Here is a 19,575-nt window from a genome sequence, read left to right as displayed (position 1 = left end):
ACACACAATAGCTTTTTTTTTTTTTTCCTCCCTCAAAACAATTGGACTCTTGCGTTATTTTTGGCATCCTCTGTTGTTTGACAAGACAATAATAACGGCGGGATCTCATTAGGAATTTATGTTGATGGGAAGTGGAACGAGGTAGTTGCCGGGAAGAAACAAATCCCAGGTACGCTGGGAATTCCTGGAAAAGACACGACCGAGTCCGTCATCCGAGGAACGTTCTCGTGGGGGGGAGCGAAGCCGAGGCTCCCAGAACTCCCCGGGTCTCAAATGAGAGATGATGGGAACATAAGTAACGCAGTTTTGTGGCAACACGGAGTATAATTTGAGTAAGAAATAATACGCACACCGCCAAGAAAAGTCAGTAGGATGATGACAAGAGCTGGAGCTTATTTAGACTTTAGAGCAACCACACGGTTTAATCCAGCACAAATATCATGAAGCATGTTTCTTTTTTTGCCTATAATCTGCTTTTTCAGTGAATATAAAGACATTAATCTGACAATCTGCTTCCAAAAATGTAATGTGGAAATAGAATTAAATAATGTGGAATAATGTTTTTAAAAGCCTGTAGCAAAATCTTAGAAAGGACATTATCAAAACTATATTGTGGCAATTTTATAGCAATTTCTGTGTAAACACACTAACAGGAATGTCAGCGAAAGACTTCTTCAGCAGTTGATGATGATAAGTATAGAAAAAAAAAGGCAAATTTCCAAAAATAACAGTTTATAAAAGTTTTAAAAAGTCATACGAAGTCAAAATTAGACACGGTAAAAGTAGAAGAAGGCGACTTAAAATCATGCAAGGAATTTTGTAATGTTTTTTATTTTGTTATTTTACCTTTAAGACACATTAATGGACACTAAATCATGTTGGAACATTATAACGTTATACTCGTTTCTGTGAAAAAAACCAATAACGATGTAAGGAATGTCAGCGAAAGAGTTCTAAAGCAGCTTTCAAAAGAATGGTTCCAAAAGTTATCCCTATTTCCCCTATTTCATAAAAGTAAAAAAAAGTGAAAATTAAACACACAGTAAAAATAGTAAAAATATGTTTTTTCCAAGAAAACACAATGTCAGCAAAAGACTTCTAAAGCAGCTACTCAAGAAAAGCTAAAAATTGTTACACCCTAGTTTATACAAGTACAACAAAGTCATACAGCATCAAAATTTAAAGTAGTAACAAGGCAACTCGAGATAAACAAGTTATTTTTTTCATAATTTTGTTTTTACCTTGACCTATTAGACACATTTTCTGTTTCGTAAAAAACACAATTGCAGGAATGTCAGCGAATGACTTCTAAAGCAGCTCCGAAATAAAAACTTTAAAGTTGCATCTTTATTCACGGTATTGAAGGTACTTTAAAATTCCAACAAAGTAATACAGTGTTAAAATTTAGACGCACCGTTAACCCAACTACGGGAATCTCAGCGAAAGACTTCTACAGCAGCTATATATAAGCGAAAATAATAAGCTTGACGTCACATTTGTTTACAGGAAAAGTGCGACGGCTGGTTGCAATGATAAGTTTAATTAAAGGAAAGTTTATTACATCCTTTTTTTATGTTGTTTTCACCGCTCTGAGCTCAGCTCCGCACAAGAGTTTACATCCATTACTCTGCAATATACTTGCGGTTCTCTACAGTAAAAGCTCTTTTAAAAAGTCGCGCAGGAGAACTCGGGGATTTCCCAACAACAGAGCCGCCTCTTCCCTGAGGCCCCCCCTTGAGATAACACACTCACAAACAAACAAGCGGCGGATCACCCCGGGACCAGGGGCCCGGGGTGGGGTGGGGGGGTTACACTCGACGTGAGGGTCGACCCTTGAGTGTCTGGACACACACACACAGTGGCTTGAATTAACAAGTCATAAGAAGATAACAGGGTTGTCCAGTTCACACTGAAGACATCAATAAAGTTTTATTCAAGTCTTCCTCTGTGTCATCATGAAGGCGGAGCCGGTGAATCCAGAGGATTTATCTTTTTTTTTTTTTTTTTTTTCCCCTCTCTCTCTCCGGCGCTCTCCCTCTAACCCGTCAAAGGTTACGACGGAGACGGGATCAGAGGCAATAATCCCACCACTTTGCCACCTTGACACCATTAGTCATTAGCCGAGCAAACAACGCTCACATTTTCCCCGGACGCACCCTTGAGCTCACGCTGTAAGAATGACATCCACCGCCGGAGTCACTTCCCAGTTACCTATTTTAAAAACACTTTTCCAAGGTTTTTCGAAAACCACTAGTGCCAGTAAGTTGAATAAAAACAACTAAAAAGACACCTTTTTTGTAATGAATACGACAAGTATCATATTACATCTATTAAACTCACTAAAAAGCACAAAAAGTGATTCTGTATAATTTCTAACAAGCGTAAAAATGTTGAATTAAAACGATAAATAAATCAACTTTTTTAGTTTAATTATAAGAAGGTTATGAAGCAGCCCGAGTATGTAGATAGCTTACTAAACATTTTATTTATTTATTTTTTACATTTTAAAATATTTAATTTGTTATATTATTAATTATTAACATGTACACCGAAGAATATTCAAGGCCTCTTTTTTCCCTTTTTTTTTTTGAGTATTTCTTAAAATAAAACTCGATTTTTCTTTTAGGGGAAACGTGCCTTTTATATTCAATTTCTTTTATTATAGCTTATTTAAATTTGTTATACAATTTCATGGCATAATGAGATGTAATTTTATTTGATGCATTTATATTAGGTTTTGTTCCTACTTTGTTTTAGCTTGACGGCCCCCAATAGTTACTTATAGTATATAATGTGGCCCCTGGGGAACCATCCTTGTATTAAATGGTACTTTTACTGTCAAAGAAGCAAAAGTTATGGAGCAAAATTATCAAATAAATCAACTTTTAAATGAATAAAATCCAAAAACAAAGTAAAGATTTATAAAGGAATGTTATAAAGGGTATAATTTGAAGATAAAACTTTAATAAAAATGAATGTCGGTCACTCAAAAGTGTCTGTACTTAAAGCTAATGATTCAATTTCAAAGGAGTCTTTCATTAAAAGTGAAGTGACTCTGGTTCGTCTGGATCAACCCACTTCCTGACTCATGTGGCAATAAAAAAAAACAACAACTACGAAGTAATTCTGGGGGGAATTAAGCGAACATCCAAACCAGTGATTATTCTCTGTGGCGGGCTGGAACCCATCACACCTGGGCTGACGTTCACACCTCATGCTCAACGAGGAGTGACCCACTATTTTTTTTTTTTTGTGTGTGTGGGTGAGAACCAACTGGAGTGACCCGGAGCTCCCTTAAGCTTCCAGCTTGTTAGTCGTTTAACATGCTTTTATTTAATAGACACGATCGACCGAAAAAAAAAAAAGTTGCATCCCTGATGGATAATCGATCAGAGAGTTGAGCAGCTACTGTCCCGGGCCCCCCCCCCCTCCCGGACCCCCCGGCCCCTCCTCAGAATCAATGAAGAAGATTAACATTCATTCGCCTCCGCAAACCGTCTCATGAGCGGCTCTCGCTGGATGCTCTTAATTACCCTCATAATCCATTTTGCTTTCAATTGAAGCCGTTGAGTGGAGGCAGTGATGGAGGGAGCGATGGAGGGAGCGATGGAGGGAGTGATGGAGGCAGCGATGGAGGGAGCGATGGAGGGAGCGATGGAGGGAGCGATGGAAGGGGCTTCCAGGCTGTAATTGCTCTAATTATCTTAACGACAAAACACGCCGGTCGAGGATGGATCCGTGCACGTGGCACTCGGGCCCTCGTGTTTATTGTGCCAGCGAGCTAATGAGGACATCGTGAGGGGATTAGGAGGGAGGTGATGTACGTAGTCGTGTATTCGAGTATAGATATTTTAATTCATTTGAAAACGCTTGCTTTGAATCGAAAAAACTTGAACTTAAAAGTATTTTATCGTGACGACTTCCCATGTGTACACGTTACGGGGGTGCTTAGCTTAAAAAGTACCTTATAAGAAAAGTCCAGAACATGTTTCTATCAAATTGTTTTAGTGGTTGCCAGCTTGAGACCTTGGCTCCTCCATGAGGTGATGTCATCTTCTGACTGGGATGTTGAAAACATGAAGGGCAGTATGTAAATTTGGGGGAGGGGCATAAACCAAGATTTATTATTTTATTTTTTTAAATTAAAACTGAAAGCACTAACAATATATTTTTAAGTAATACAAGAAAATAAATTATTACTTAATCATTTATTTTTTTAAATGTGGGACTTTAAATAAAGAAATTGTTGATATTCTTGTTAAAAAAAACAGTCAATATCTTTATATTTGTGATTAAATTGAAACTACAAACCTCACAGAAACATTTTATTAAAATATAATTTAATAATAATAATAATTTTTATATTGTAAAACTTTGTGTAAGAAAAAACTTTAAAATATTTGAAGCATTTTTTATTTATGACAAGGCAGATTAAGGCCCAAAGTTATTTCAAACTTTTTAAATTGAAATATAAAGCTTTTTTCTTTCTATTAAATGTATATGTTTGATCATAATCATTGTTAATAACATTTTTGTAAAATATTTGCATTTTATTTCCTCATATAAACTGATTTGTCTTCTCTAACAAACCGATTAAAACTGTATAACAATAATTAATTAGCATAAAGTTAAAACTCAAAATGAATCCACTAAAACCCCCAGAGAAAACGTGGATAAGTACTTTGATTTGACGGTTTAATATATATAATTACGGTCCTTCGAGCACGAGTCTGTTCTCTCTGCAGACACCAATAAAACTCAGCCAGAAAATCAGGCAAGAAAGAAAAAAAAAAAGTCTATTTTTCTTTTCTCAATCATTCTCTCTCTCTCGCCTCAAACCTTCTGCGATTGGTCGTGAAGTTTTGACGCTAAACAGAAGTGGGTCACGAACGACAGGTAAAAAAAAAAGTGTTGCGCAAGCTACAGGTGTACACACACACACACACTTCTGACACACAATGAAACACTTAGTAACCGTCTGCTCGCACACACACACAGACAAAGAAAGCCTTCACACACACACACACACACAAGTGACAGGCGCTGTTACGGGACCACCACCGCTCTAGCCTTTTCAACCTACAGACAGGTATTGTGAGACGCTACAGTGTGTTTTTCCAAAAACACCAAATGTCGGCCGGAAGGCTTAAAGACGCCACATTGTGCGGCGCTGTGACAGTGTGTAATACGCAACAATCAGCTCATCATAGCCATGTCCGTGACCTGCCGGGCCTTTACACAGCCACCCGAGCAGAACCACGGTGTTGACAGCGAGTCACACCTCGACGGGGTCGGGACGGTGTGTTGCAGGGAAAGATCCCGCGAAAAAACTAAGAGTGGAAGGAAGTGCTTTTGGGGAAGAAAAAAAAAAAAGCTTCTGTCTTTCAAATTTCTCCTCAAGCCTCACACTTTTTTTAACTGGAAGAAAAGTGAAATAATCTGGAGGATTTCCATTTCCTTTCATAGGTTTCTGCTGTGGAGTGGCAAGACATTCTCAAGTAGGAGTGCAGCGACCACTTCAAAAGGAACACTTTCAAGATGCTTCCTAAGTTGATCGACAACTTTGCTTCTTCCTGCACATGTTTTATAGATTTTATATTCCAGCTTCGACACAATTGACCCAAAAAAAAGGGGTTTTTATGATGTTTCTTCAACTAAACTTCCATCAAAACGTCAAATCTTTCCCACAATATTACGATGATCTTCTGATTCGAACGCTTGCTGGTTCGATACGAGACAGAAAATATAATAGAGTAATATTTGTATTTAAGTCTAGTAAAAGTATCCTCTTGCGTCACGACACTTGACCCCATCTTGACCCCCCCTTTCACCACATTCAGTTAACACACTTCCTTGAAATATGTCAGAACAAAAGTGGCATGAATGTCAGCGAAAGACATCTAAAGCAGCCATTTCCAAAATGGATTTCCAGACAGACACACTCATAATTCACTCAGTAAAAGATGTAGTAAAGATATAAAAGTACTAATAATCGAGGTCATAACTTCTTTTTTTTTCTGGGAAATACTTGGTGTAGAGAGTTAAGTTATTAATCTATAGATAAAGTATCTAATGAAAGGTCAAACAGATTGATCTTTTCTCCTGCAATCTGAGAAAAAGTGTCATTCGTGTCCATCTAATGTTCAACAGGTGACACACCTGACTGACAATGACGACTTGAGAACAGTAGGTAAAGGACGGAGGGACTTCTTCTATACGCACGACCAGGTGACATTCCTGAGATATACATCTCACGATTATCTCGGGAGTTCTAATCGAGACTGGGAAGTATGTGGCGGTATCGTCGGGTCGGGCCCGCCTCAGATCCTGCCCTGTGGTCCCGACACGGCAGAAGCCGGAGCACAATCGGCAGAAACAAAACATGCAGATAGCATGAAGTGTCTGCAGAGGGGCATGTTGTGGGGGTGTGTGTGTGTGCACGTGCAAGTTTGTGTGTGTGTGTGTGTGTGTGTGGGTGGGTGAAGGGGAGTCAGGGTGGGCCGTGAACGACTATCTGACTCGGATCAGAACAACATGGAAGCAGCAGCTTGAATACTAACTTTCAAACGCAGGATTTTTCACGGATCATGTTTTGTTTTGATCTGTGCGTCGCCACACGTACCTGCTCATCCACCTGGCACGCCGTCAGGTTGTGTTGCGTTGCCGCCGGGGCGAACTGGACGAGCTTGAGCCAGCTCCCGATCTCTGATGGCTTGCTGGCATCCACGCAGATCTTCACATGGTCTGACCCATCCAGGATCTGAGCGTCAGGAAGACAGAGAGCCAGAGATCAGATGTGTATCACAGGTTACTATGGCGGAGCTCATACCTCCCACTGACACAGATACACAACATAAATATTGGTACGTGTGGAGAAACACAAACAACCAACAATACAAATACTTTTTTTTTATTATTATTCTTTTTTTTATGAAAAACAATTAATATAAATCCGTATTTTCGGATAAAATGGCAGCTTCAAACTTTTTTATTTAGATAATACTCAATTAATCTACATTTTATTAATTTGAAAACTGATTTGTGGTTAAAAATAAAAATAAAACGATAATTTATATGTATTTAATTGATATATGTGCGTTACGTTTTTGACAAGAAGTCAGATTGAGGCACAAAGTGAAACGTTTTAATAGAAATTAAAGTCGAACCATTATAATTAAAATCAGTATTTTTTTTAAGTTTATTTCTAAAATATTTCTTCCGTAATTTATTTAAACCCGAAAAAGTAAATTCCGATATTTGTGTATCTTTTAATCCAACAAAAAGAAAAACGATATTTCAAGGCGACCAAGCGAGGACCGTTATATACGTTTATAAACTTGTATTTAACGACGTCTTTTAAACAGTTTATATTGAAATATCGCGACATGAAGCGGAGACAGAAATAAACTAAATAAAGTCAATAAAACAACGTTAATACGGTGAGAAACAAAAGTAAAAGTAAATCGGCAAAAAAAAAGACGCGACAGAATCAAATCCATTCAAGAAAGTGTTGCGGGTTTCGTTCGTTTCTCCGCACAAAACTCCGCTTTAAAAAAAAACAAACGTAAAGAATAAGTTCGTAAATGAATTACCTTTGATTCAAGCAAAAGATTTGTGTTTTTTAAATGTAAAAAAAAAAAGTCGATCAGTTCTTCTCGGCGCCGACACACTCCGTGTTCCTCGAGCGGCTCCGGATCACACACACACACTCACACACACACACACACACTTTTTTTTTTCTTCTCCCCGCGTCAGTCCGTCCAAAGTAAAAAATCCTTGTCCGCGTTATTGTCCCGCACCTTCGTGTCTCCTCAGGACCCTCCTCAGGACCCTCTCCTCGACAAGAACATTTAAAAAAAACAAAAACCCTTCTGGTTGAAGCGACTCCTGGACCCGCTCGGGTGTGTGTGCGCGCGGCTCTCTCTTGTCACCCCTCCTGTCCTGACGCGCTCAGGTGTCCTCTCCCCAGCAGCCATTCAACTCCTCATCCCCCCCCCACCCACCCCATCCCACCACCACACACACCATCACACACACACACCCAACACACACCCCCTCCTCGCTCGCCTCTGCCAGTCGGGATGCGTCGGAGCTGTGATAACTGAGAGGGGGGGGTAGGGGGGGTTAAAAACAGGGGGTGTGGGGGGGTCTCATCCAGGACTGTTTACGCCTCGGAAGCGAGTTCTCCTCGCAGTAAATTCTAAAGTGACGGGGGTCCAGGGGTTGGAGAGGGTGAGGGAGGTCAGTCAGGGGTCGCGAGAGAGGGGGGGTCGTTGTAGTGGTGGTGGTGGGTAGGGGGGGCACCTTAATGAACTCAGACTGTATTAATCACCCCCCCCCACACCCCACTCCAAAAAAAAAAGAACTTTTTCCATTTAAAATTCATGGTGCGTTTAATGACCGCCACGCACTTTTTTTTGTCTCTTCTATAACGCAGTGAAACACGAGGCTTAGAAATAACAATAAGTCGTATTATTGTGTAATTAACGGCGTGGGGAGTGTAAATTAGGAACATGGACTTCAAGTGCTTCTCTTGTAAAAGGGGTCTGGTGGGGGGGCTCCGAGGAAACTCCTTAAAGTTGAGTGGAGTTCCCTTCCCCTCCTTTTTATTTTTTATTTTTTTTTAAACCAATGACTCAATCACCTGCTTCTCCCCAAAACTTTCAACTATCATTATATTATTATTATTATTATTATTATTCAAGTGCGAGGCAACAGGAAAACCTTTAGTAAATAAGCGACACTTCCAACCGTCCCGTGGCCCTTGAGGACCTAAGAAAAAAAAGAAGGGGGTCCCTGGTTCCACTCCCCGGTCATTGATTTCCTGCCTGGCCTCCTGACTTGTCTATTGTTGGAAGCCTTTTTTAATTTAGCCATAAATTGGGGAAAAGCTCGAGGAGAACGAGCTGTTCTATTTTCTCCCCCGTCAGGATGAGGGATTTGTTTTATGATGCATTGTGCATTAAACGTGAGGCATCTTGGGAAAAAAAGAAAAAGTGATCGCTTCACGGGCCCTTCGGTTCTGATCGAGGGGTCTTGATAGAGACGAGTCTGCTCGCAGGGGGGGTGAAGAAGAAGGAGTGTGTCTAAGAGGAGAAAAAAAAAGAGGATGTAGATGTTGGGGATTGTGGTTGAAAGAAGGAGGGAAAAAAAAGATGGGTAGAAGTGGCGAGCACTTTTGATGCAGTGACACTGTCCTGCCAGGAGATGGCGAGCGTAATTGAAGCCGGACTTTTCGCTGCTTGTTTTACACTTTATTAAACACTTTTCAAAGACAAAAAGATGACAGATTGACGTTTAACGATTGTAAAAACTACTGCTTGTATTTAGTTAACAGTTTAAAAATGTTTTTTAACGAGTTCTTGAAAATCTTCAAAGCCGGACTTTATATTTATGTTTGTGTATTGATGCAGATGATGAATTATAAATTGTTACTTTTAGGAACAAATCATCAAAATAGTGTTTGCAAGGGATTGAAAACACTTGTAAAACAGATTTATTGGGAGTTTTGCATACTTTAGGAAAATAAATATGTTAATATATAACTGTCAATCATAATAAACATCATGTTTGTTCTTCACAAACAAAAGTGTTCATGTTTAAACACCATTCATAATAAGTGATTTTTTTTTATTATTAATAACATTTAAATATTAATAAATAAATAAAAATAATTTGAACAGATCTAAAATACATAAACATCATGAAAATTGACTGAATTTCCAAAAAACAGATGCTAACTTACATAAAATAATATTCACAAGCATGTAAAGTAGAGTCAAGTCATGGCAGTAGGTTTTTAAAAATGAAGGAAACAGGTACTTAAAATCAAGACAAAGACAAATAAAATGCTACAGTAAAAATCTATAATCTGACCAATCTACATTTCTTAGTGCATATTATTTTAAAATTGAATTAAAAAAAGGAATTAAACATATCATTTAATTTGTTTTCTAGAACAAATGCAACTTATTACAGCTATCAGAGGGGACATGGTGTGAGGCAGATCTGACGTCCTAATACTCTCCATCCCATCGTCCTTCCAAAAATCTGCCTCACTTGCGGTGGAGCTCAAACAAACGCTCGAGCACACAATGCAACAACACAACGCTCCACATCAGAAGGGAGACGCAAACAGAAGGGGAGGAAATGAGAGAGGAAAACGTAAATACAAGTTTTCCTGGGCTCTGGAAGTAGGCCCGTCGTGAGCGGCGTGTTAATCTCCACCCAAGTAATTTGGTTGTGCGGGAGAAGACAGAAGCCCTGCTGCTGTGCCCTGCACTTCATAAATCACTGCTTTATGTGGACAAGGTCAGCCTCCCCCCTCCAAGCCTCCCCCGCCTCCATCCTCCCCTTCCACCGGCCTCTCTCCGCCATGTTTACCCGGCCTCCCAGGGGCTCTCCGGACCAGACCTGCCTACTTCTAATTACTTGGGATTATTTTCATTTACCAGGAGTCAGCCTGGCATTCCGATGCAGACAAAGAGAGCGAGAGCGAGAGCGAGAGAGTGAGAGAGAGAGAGAGAGAGAGACGGATGGATGACTTCCAATTTTTCGGAATTCTTCCAGCATTTTGTGGAATCATTGCCGGAGCTGGCGTGCTGAGATCCTCTCGTCGTTCCGTGTTCAGGAGAACGTCTTTAATTGACTTGTTGTGCGGATCAATCTCGATGGTTTCTGACGTTTGCGTCACGATGGCAACTTTTCAATTTGTGAAAAGTTATACAAATTATTTTGAATTTCTTTGTTTTTTATTTAATTCTACTTTTGTTAGTTATCATTTAGACCAGGGGTCTGCAAATTCAATTTCCTCAGGGGCCACATTTGATTCTGTGACTGATGTAAGGGGTCGTCAAACCAAAAGCAACAAAAAGTGGAAAAAAAAAGGAAAAAAGATGAACATGTAATAAACCCGAATATATTAATATTATATTAATAAACCATTAATTTAAAAGAGAATACAAAATAACTCTTGTTTTCTAAATGTCATCTCAATATTCACTCAAATTATTTGAGGGGAAATAAATACCCTTAAAAAGGACAAATTAAAAAAAGAAACTTAAGAAAGTCAGATTTAATACAATAATAGATCAAGACAATTGTGATATTTCAGAAGAAAAATTCTACTCTTATTGTATCATTTTATTCATTACTGACACCATAATAATTGCTATTTTTAACACTGACAACAAAATCAATTATATCGGATTTAGACACAAATTGATTTTGGCAGAGATCATATTAATATGTTAATATATTTTATATTAATATTTTTTAATTAATTTCCCTCATGAATTTGCACTTTATATCTGAAAACACCTGGAAAAAGGTGACAAAAATAGAAATGTTATTTAAAAAAGCACTAATGGGCCAAACTTGTATTTAAAAAAAACAAAGTGAATAAGAAAAAATGTTTAATTTTATTAAGCTACAGTTAAATCTTTTATTTTATTAATCACAAAAGTCAGAAGTCTCTCTCCAGCGCCACAAACTAGTCCTAGCGAACACTTCATCTCCTCGCAAACATGCACGCCGGCCAACGGGGTGCGATAAAGCCCCAGCAGGGTTCAAAGGTCATGTTTTCCAGGCATAAATTCAGCAGGGCACACGGCTCCACATATGCACGAAAAAACCCTCCTGGAAACTTAAACAACCTGGTGGGATCCAGCGGGGAGAGGAGAGGGAGGGTAAGTGCGGCACTTTGCCGGCGGCCGCAGGGTGAACAAATTGGCTCTAAAACGCTCAGATATCATCTTTAAAAGAGCTGTTTTTTTACGTCGGCGAGGTGGAACAGTATGGAACTGAACACTTCACATCCAGCCGGAGCAAGTGTCACACATTCATTACGTTTATTGAGCGCTCGGCTCGGGTTTCCAGTGCAGGACGCGGCGCCGGCACTTTGACAATTTGCCCTTCATAACGCGTGACCAATTGGAAGGCTAATATTTTAATGTCGGAGGATATCAGACGGACACGCCGCCCTCCCCTTCCTCCTCCTCCTCCTCCTCGCCACGGCGGGAGGAAATCGCCGACACGCTCGCACAATATCCGTAACGCCGCGGTGAAGTCGCTTCGTAACGTGATTTGAACTTTGAATCGAACGCTAAGAAGTAAACGACTGTTTTGTTTCTTTATTAAACGTCTCACCGGTTCAAGATTTATGTACTTTTCGTGGCCGTTTAAATGTTGACTCGCCACTGCAACACAACCAACATGGCGTCTTGATTGACAGGTATGGATCAGACTATGAGGTTTTGTGGTGGGGCAAACCAAGTGTCCCCAGGGGCCACATTTTATACAGAGATAAATTCATAAAATTAAGCAATACAATCCAGTTTAATATGCTTAAATTATAACATTATTGTATTTATTTTAGCAACTTTTCTTTAAAACTAATATTAAAAGCAATTTTTTTCTATTTTATTTGTATGTTAAAATCGCTGGGATCCATTTTTATTTTTATTCAATATATTCTTAATTAAACTGTAAAGTGTCTTGAGATAACTTTGTTATGATATGACATTTCACTAAAATTAAATAGAATTTAATCTTTTTAAATGGACAAATAATTGATAAATAAACAAAAATGACAGTGGAGGACAAAAGTAATTTTTTTAGAGAGTTGTAATGAATGGTATACATAGAATTAATTAAATTAAATTGTTAGTTTCTACATGATTGACCTCATGAGTCAAAGGAGGATTAAAAAAAAAAGTTTTCTCAGGAGTGAAACTCCTTATGAAGTGTTGTGTTGACTTTCCAGGAAAAAAAAAAAGCCGACATTCCAACAGTGACGAGGAAAAAAGAGAGGAACATGCCATGAGGGGCTTGTAGTATTCCTGATCCAAAATTTACAAGTGGTACAAAAGTGCAACTTGAGAATGTGAGAAAATGTTCTGCAGCGAAGGAGAGTCGACATGTTCAACCGTGGCCTTCGTGCACAAGGCTCGGCTCGGGGTCGTCCGTACAGGAGCCTGATTTAAGTCGGAATTAACTCGGAAAAACAACGAATTAGTTGCAACAACCTTCACTTGGAGGTGAAGCTGTGCAGCTAACGCCGGCCGGCTGCTATTAAAGGCTTGACTGGCTTTCAGTAGCTTCAAAGCGGCCCCTGAGTTAGGCAGGGATTATATTTAACCCCGGAGCTTGTTGCTGCGCCGCCTATGCTGAACCTGCTGCCAGAACACCAGAGTCGTAAAGTACAAGTGGGATGGAAGGACTTTCTATTAGGATCACAACAACAAACTGTAAATAATCAAAAGTGCTATAGTTGGAGTTATATTTACTGATGCAGAAACAAAGGATTTATTCTTAATTTTACTCCTTTTTATTCCTATAATAGCATAAATGTAAAATTGCTTTTTATTTATTTATTAGCTATTTAGATTTATCAGTTATATCATATTGTTTTAATATTAAAAAAAAAGTTAAATAAGTATTTATAGGGTCAAATTTGGCCAGGTTGCCAAATGATGCGATTAATTGCGATTAAAGTACTTAAAAAGTACGTAAAAATTGAAATAATCCCTTTTCTTTCTACAACTTTTGTTTCTTTTACGTATTTTTGTAAATTATTGTGTGTTTGTCTTCTCGTGGTGGAGTTGCAACATTAAATATATTAAGATCTTAAACTTGAATAAAAATACAGTATTTACACAGTGCAGATTAAGAATAGACTGTTGGATATAGTTTGACCAGGTTGTCAAATAATGCAATGAATCGCAATAAATACATATTTGTAGCAACAACTTTACTGTTTCTGTTCAGTATTTTGTAAATAATCTTTTGTGCGTGTTGGTCGTCTTGTGTCAAAGTTTTGCAACAATAAACATGAATTACAATCGAATCTTAAACATAAGAAAACAACAGTTAATCTATTAACACAGATGAAGAATTGACTCTGTAAAGTCAAATTTGACCAGGTTGTCTAATAATGCGATTAATCTCAATTAATTAATCACTGTACTTTTTTAAAACGCAATTATCACATTTTTTAATCTACAACTTTTTGTATCAGAGTAGTCGGGTTAAAAGCGATGGTCAGTCACAGCCTTAAGTGAACAATGATTTATCTGATGAATGGTTTAATACTCGTTTATCATGTTTTTACTTACATTACTTCATAGTAAGATAATCTTTGATGTTTATTTTCTAATGATGGAGACAAAAACACAACAATATTCAGCCCTGCTGGTCAAACTAAAGATCAACGACTAAAACTGCATATTTTGTCAGTCTTAAGATATTTTAGGTGAGATTAAAAAGCAGATTAATTAGATTAATTGATCGCAGATCATAATTAATTAATCCATAACTCTTGACATCACATTCAAAGTGGATTTTACAATGTCATGACAATAAAATAGATTGAAATTATTTACTTTACCTTATATTAACTTTATTTTTGTTTTTAAAGCGTGACCATCATCCACTAAAACTTGCGTCACGTCCGTTCCTCGCCGTCATTTCTAGACAATGCAATCTCGATCGGACACTCGGATCAATACTCCCCCGAAGTCGGTTCAATTCCGAACCAATCATTCGAGTGTCGTACAGTTTTTTTTGGGGTTAATATTCTTGCCGTGCATTCCCGCGATTGCTGTGGATAAATCAACTTTTATGATGGGACCGTTATGGCTTTTACGGCGCAGGGGGGTGGCGTGGGGTTGATTCGGGGATCAATCACCACAAGGTGTCTGCTGGGAGTTGGGGCACCGGCGAGGATCGATGGAGGATCTAGAGCTGCGCTGATGGAACGCATTGGAAATATGAGTGTGTGTGTGTGGAAGATGATGAAGGTGTGTGTATTCAGGTGATTCAGAGACAGAGGGGAGATATATCTGAGGCCCCTGCAGGAGTGATCGAGGGCCGCTGGACTATGACCAGACAATCTTCCTTTTTCGTGTCGTCGCGGTCCTTCCTTTTCGAAAACCCTACAGCCTATAATCCACTTCTTCATCCGGGTGTCGCTTTAAAAATGGTCACACAACATTTCACAGAGCCGGAGACGGCGGTTCCTGACAAAGCTTCGGCAAAAAGCCGACCTGCACAACACAGCTTTTTTTGAAAAAGGCGTGAGTGTACATCAACATGCAGACACATTAGTCTCGCGAGTCAGATCCCCCCCCTCCCCACGCCCCCCCCCTTCTTCCTGCATATAGTGTTTATACACCTCCAACGTCCAGACTGCCCACCAGATGGACGCTTCCTCCACTCCATCAGCAGCGCCGCGGTGAAACAAAAGAGGCGTAAAAAACCAAGCCAATGGTTTCTGAATTAGAGGAAGTTGAAGCTGATTGTGCTGCCCCCCAAACAAGCATTCCGATCCTCTTAAATTCAGCGCTGGTTGCCAAAAAACTCTTAGCGAAGCGAGGAGAAATCGTCGCCCCACCCGTTTCGGGGACTCGACACTTCTCACCATTTTCTTATCTTTCTAGTTTCATCTTCCGTTCCTGAGAATAAATAAAACAATTCAGCCTTTTAAAAAGACGGGATTAATCCTTGGGTTATCTATGGGTCAAGTAGACCCGTTGCCCCAAAAACAAAATGTGTTTGAGGTATCCCCTTATGTTGCCTCTGGGTATAACAACCACGTTTGTATTGGACCTTCGGGTCACTTTGACCCAGAGATAACACCAGGGTTAAAAAAGGAAGTTACTGTAGCTCCACCATTAGGGGTTGATTACTGGTCAAAGAAGTTTTTATCCCGTGCAGATTAAATGTATGAATTAATCAAGATTAGATTCTATCCTACCAGAGAATAAAAAAATATCATATTTTGGGGAAAAACATAGCAAGCAAGCCAAGTGACGCATCTGTGTTGTTAGCTTAGCATTAGTAGCACACGGCATTCATGCTATGTTGTGCATAGTAGATCAGTGCAGTGGGGCAACATCCAGTCTTTACTAATCAATGCGGAAACACCAAAAAATGCATTTCATTAAGTGTCCACTAGAGGCTGGCTGCAGAAAGGCTGGAACATGGACTTTTACAACGTTTAAAAGCATAGCTAAAGCTTGGTTCTGAACAAATCTCGAGACTTCGAATAACTATAATAGAGACACGCACAGTACAGGGGTTTAACTTCTTTTATTACCAATTGACCCGGTTATATCCATGTTTATCAGCTCTTTTAAAGTCTGCAGAATTAGTAAAGTGGTTAACCTAAGCTAACTAGTGAAACCTGTGTTAGCCGCTTTAGCATGAAATAAATGGGTATGTTTTTCTACGCCCCATTTCCAAGATGGCCGCGACCACAGATTGGCTTTAAAACCGAGGTTCGGCAACAGACGGATGGCGACAAAAATACTGCGTCCATATTTGATACAGTCGACAGGCGAGTCAATCGGAACAACGTCACTTGTATCTTGTTCATAGAAAAGCGTTTAAATGATGTCAATGACAAATGATCCATTATTGTATAAATATATATATCCTAAACAACAGTTATTGTAGGTAACAGTACACATAAACTACTGCTTTACAGTTTTTTAAACCCTTTTCTTTTTGCTTTCATTTTCTCACATTCAATAATCCAATCATTTCGGAAGAAACCAAATGGCTCGACTATCACGAAAAGTTGCTCATATTTCGTTTGATTCGTCTCTGAACTTAGTTTTAAAGATGCATCTCAACCTCTTTACTTTCCTAAAATCATAAAAGTATCTCCAGGAAAGTGGTTCAAGAGTAAAATTCCAAACTTTCCAATCTTTTTCATTTTTTTGCTAAATATTTCGTCCCATCCCCAGCAGTGTTTCCTCAGAGGTTAGTACCTGCTTGTATTTTCACACCCCTCATACCCTTGCTTTCCTAATAGACGTCTAACGGCTCCACAAGGTCGTAAATAACGAATTCAAAGGAAGACTTTTGCACACTGTGTACATCCTGGTACACGTACGCGTATTCAATTTCACTTTGTTTGACAGAATCTCTCTTTCACACTCTTCCCTGCAAAACACCCTTTTTTCCACTTCCCTCGTCTTAAAGTACCGACACTACAGCAGATGAAGAGTCTTCTTCAACGGACCAGCTCCCCCCCCACGATGTGTGACAGGGTTTTTGATCTGGTATTTACACGTGTTTACAACATGCCGCCGGTAACTACATGTTCGCCGCGATGTTATGAAGTGGGTTTACACGTCGGTTCTGGATGGACCGGTGTCTCCGGGCCAGGTGTCGGACACTACATCTTCTTTTACTGGTGTTTTTTTTTTTTTCTTTGGTCAAACTGTAAGTGTGTGTGTGTTGAAGGTGAGAGAGTGTCTTTATCCTAAAATAAAACAGCCTCGGTTTAACATGTCCAGTTTCATTTCCCTGCAAGCTTGTCTTCCGTCGGTGATTATGGTCATCCTGGCCAAAGTGGGAGAGAAAAAACACTTGGACGGGTTGAAAAAAAAAGAGGAAGGGGGTGATGGTGGTGGTAGTACTGAGCTGTCAGTGGTGGCAGCGGGGGGCTATAAAGCCCTCAGGGTAGGTATAAGGTTTTGGAAGAAAAAAAAAAAGGGGGCTCGGGGGTTTGGCGGTGAGGTGTGTTCCGGGGAGAGGGCCCCGGTGTAATCTCGGGCGCTGAATAGACGAAGCTCTTAATAGAATCCCGTCGTCCGGCTGCCACCGAGAGAAACAAGAGCTGTAATGGATGGGTTCAGCTCTGGCTCCCGCTCCCCCCCCCCACACCCCCCCGAGTGACCCTTGCGTTGGTCAGAAGTAAGAGCTAAAGAAGCATTGTAGCCCCGGGCCTGATTGAATGGGGAGGGAGGGATGGTGGCTGCGACGGAGGTGGCAGTTTTGGGGGGCGGGGGGGGGTGAGGCAGGCGCACTGATAGACCAATTTCCCACTACTGCGTGCAGCGGCGCTTGATTGATGAGGGCTGGTGCCGGTGAGAGAAGGCCCATCACATGCGATCACATAAATACTTATTCAGCTCGAATTGGGCCTGACAAGCCTTACGACAGCTTTGTGCTGTCAGAGATATCATTTGAAGGAAAACGCTCCATTAATCATGCGTAATTAACTTTCCTAACAGGAGACTCCGGCTCAGGAACACAGTCCGGTACCCGGGATAAATAATGCAGCATCTCAACCCCGGGCTTCAAGTGGCCCTTATTAAAAAAAAAGCTCAGGGTTTGTACAGGAAATGGTTTTTGTTAGGGTTTTGGTTTAGGCTCTAATAAGCTTCGAAACAAAGCCTCTCTCTCTCTCAAACCCACATCGCGCTCGCTTGCCCTTACAGCGCAATATCCTGTTGAGCGGCCGTAATGTTCACTGTTTGAAGTCGGGGTAGAATCTGAACGCCTGCCTCTGGTTAACCACCATGACCCCCTTCCATAAAGTAGAGTGAGCGACCAACTAAACAAGAAAACACAAGATATTCCCTTCCCTGATCCGACCACGGTAGGAAGTAAGTCGCACCTGAGCCTTTTTTTTATGTTTTGAAACTGTTCACACGTGGTCCATCACAAACACAACTTCATAAATAGTGGAAATCTCCATCTTGACTTCAATGAGTCAAGTGCTAAGTTATAATTTATTCAATTTATTTTAAGGAAAACCAACTTTCATACATTTTTCGTTGCTTTTCTGCAAAGGCTACTTTATCGGGGAAAGCTTCAGTTTAGAGCAACATGGCCGTCTAAGAGCAACGTAAAGTTGACACCGAAAAAAAGAATCTCTAGAAGAATATCTACACAAACTGAATGCTAGAGTCATCGCCTTTTGCTCCACCATGTCTGTGCCGTCAATACGGAGTGTAACCTAACGAGACACTGTTGCTATTTCAATACACAATTGTTACATGATACACATTGTGTAACTATTTTTGCCCAAAATTCAACAAAAAAAATAAGAGGGGTTGACATCCTTCTGACAATCTGGCCCATTATGGTTGAACAGCTGGGTACTTGATGCTATGTTCCAATTTGTCAAGGCATCCCAGCATGCTTTGCAGGATTCAACTTTTTTCAAATATTTTAATGTTCTTGATTGCAGTTTTTTTTACGTACTTTTTGCAGCGTTTTTGCGACTTTAACATTTTTATACACCTTCCATTTTTGCATGTTAATAACAAAAAAAAAATCCCAATAAAAAGGATTTAATTAACAATGAATCATTTTGTGTTTCTTATTACTTAAAAATCCAAAGTATTTTAATTTTTAATTTTAATATTTTTAATATAATGTAAAAAACATGTTTTGGTCATCATGTGTATAATTATATTATAATAAAGTGGTTGTATCACTAGTATCTAATATATTATCATCACACAAAACCACAAACATTCGTAAAATGTCATTCAATGACGTTTAACATCATCCAGCTTTTCCATGGATTATTAATACACATTAAAGGATGTTCCACCTGTAACCAGGAACTCCCAACATTCACCACTTCCTTTTTCTTCGCTATCAAAGGTCACGCATCATCGCCGTCCGGGAACAGAACAATCTCCCTCTGACTCCGCGCAAATATTTTAAGACATTTCTCCCATTGGTTTTGGTCATGAGAGGTAATTTCCTCAAAACATCATCCTCACCAGAGCTGGGCTCGTGACTCATTTCCTGCCCCTCATTAGGCCTGTC

General features: G+C 39.7%; 1 protein-coding gene across 13 annotated transcripts in view; it reads right to left on the bottom strand.

Moving 5' to 3' along the window:
• mecom (MDS1 and EVI1 complex locus) overlaps positions 1–19,575 on the bottom strand; it is a 170,509-nt gene that overhangs the window by 22,216 nt on the left and 128,718 nt on the right. For 12 of the 13 annotated variants that reach the window (XM_087796330.1, XM_087796334.1, XM_087796328.1 and 9 more), the window contains exon 3: positions 6,623–6,760. In XM_087796330.1, coding sequence (XP_087652456.1) covers positions 6,623–6,760 — 138 coding nt within the window. Of the gene's footprint in view, positions 1–6,622; positions 6,761–7,592; positions 7,955–19,575 lie in introns of those variants that run through there. The other variant, XM_087796335.1, reaches the window with a different exon arrangement.

This window comes from Callionymus lyra, chromosome 7, assembly GCF_982586985.1.
Source record: "Callionymus lyra chromosome 7, fCalLyr1.hap1.1, whole genome shotgun sequence".
Lineage (NCBI taxonomy): Eukaryota > Metazoa > Chordata > Actinopteri > Syngnathiformes > Callionymidae > Callionymus > Callionymus lyra.
The sequence above is the reverse complement of the archived record's forward strand: the minus strand, read 5'-3'. Positions and strand labels throughout refer to the sequence as shown.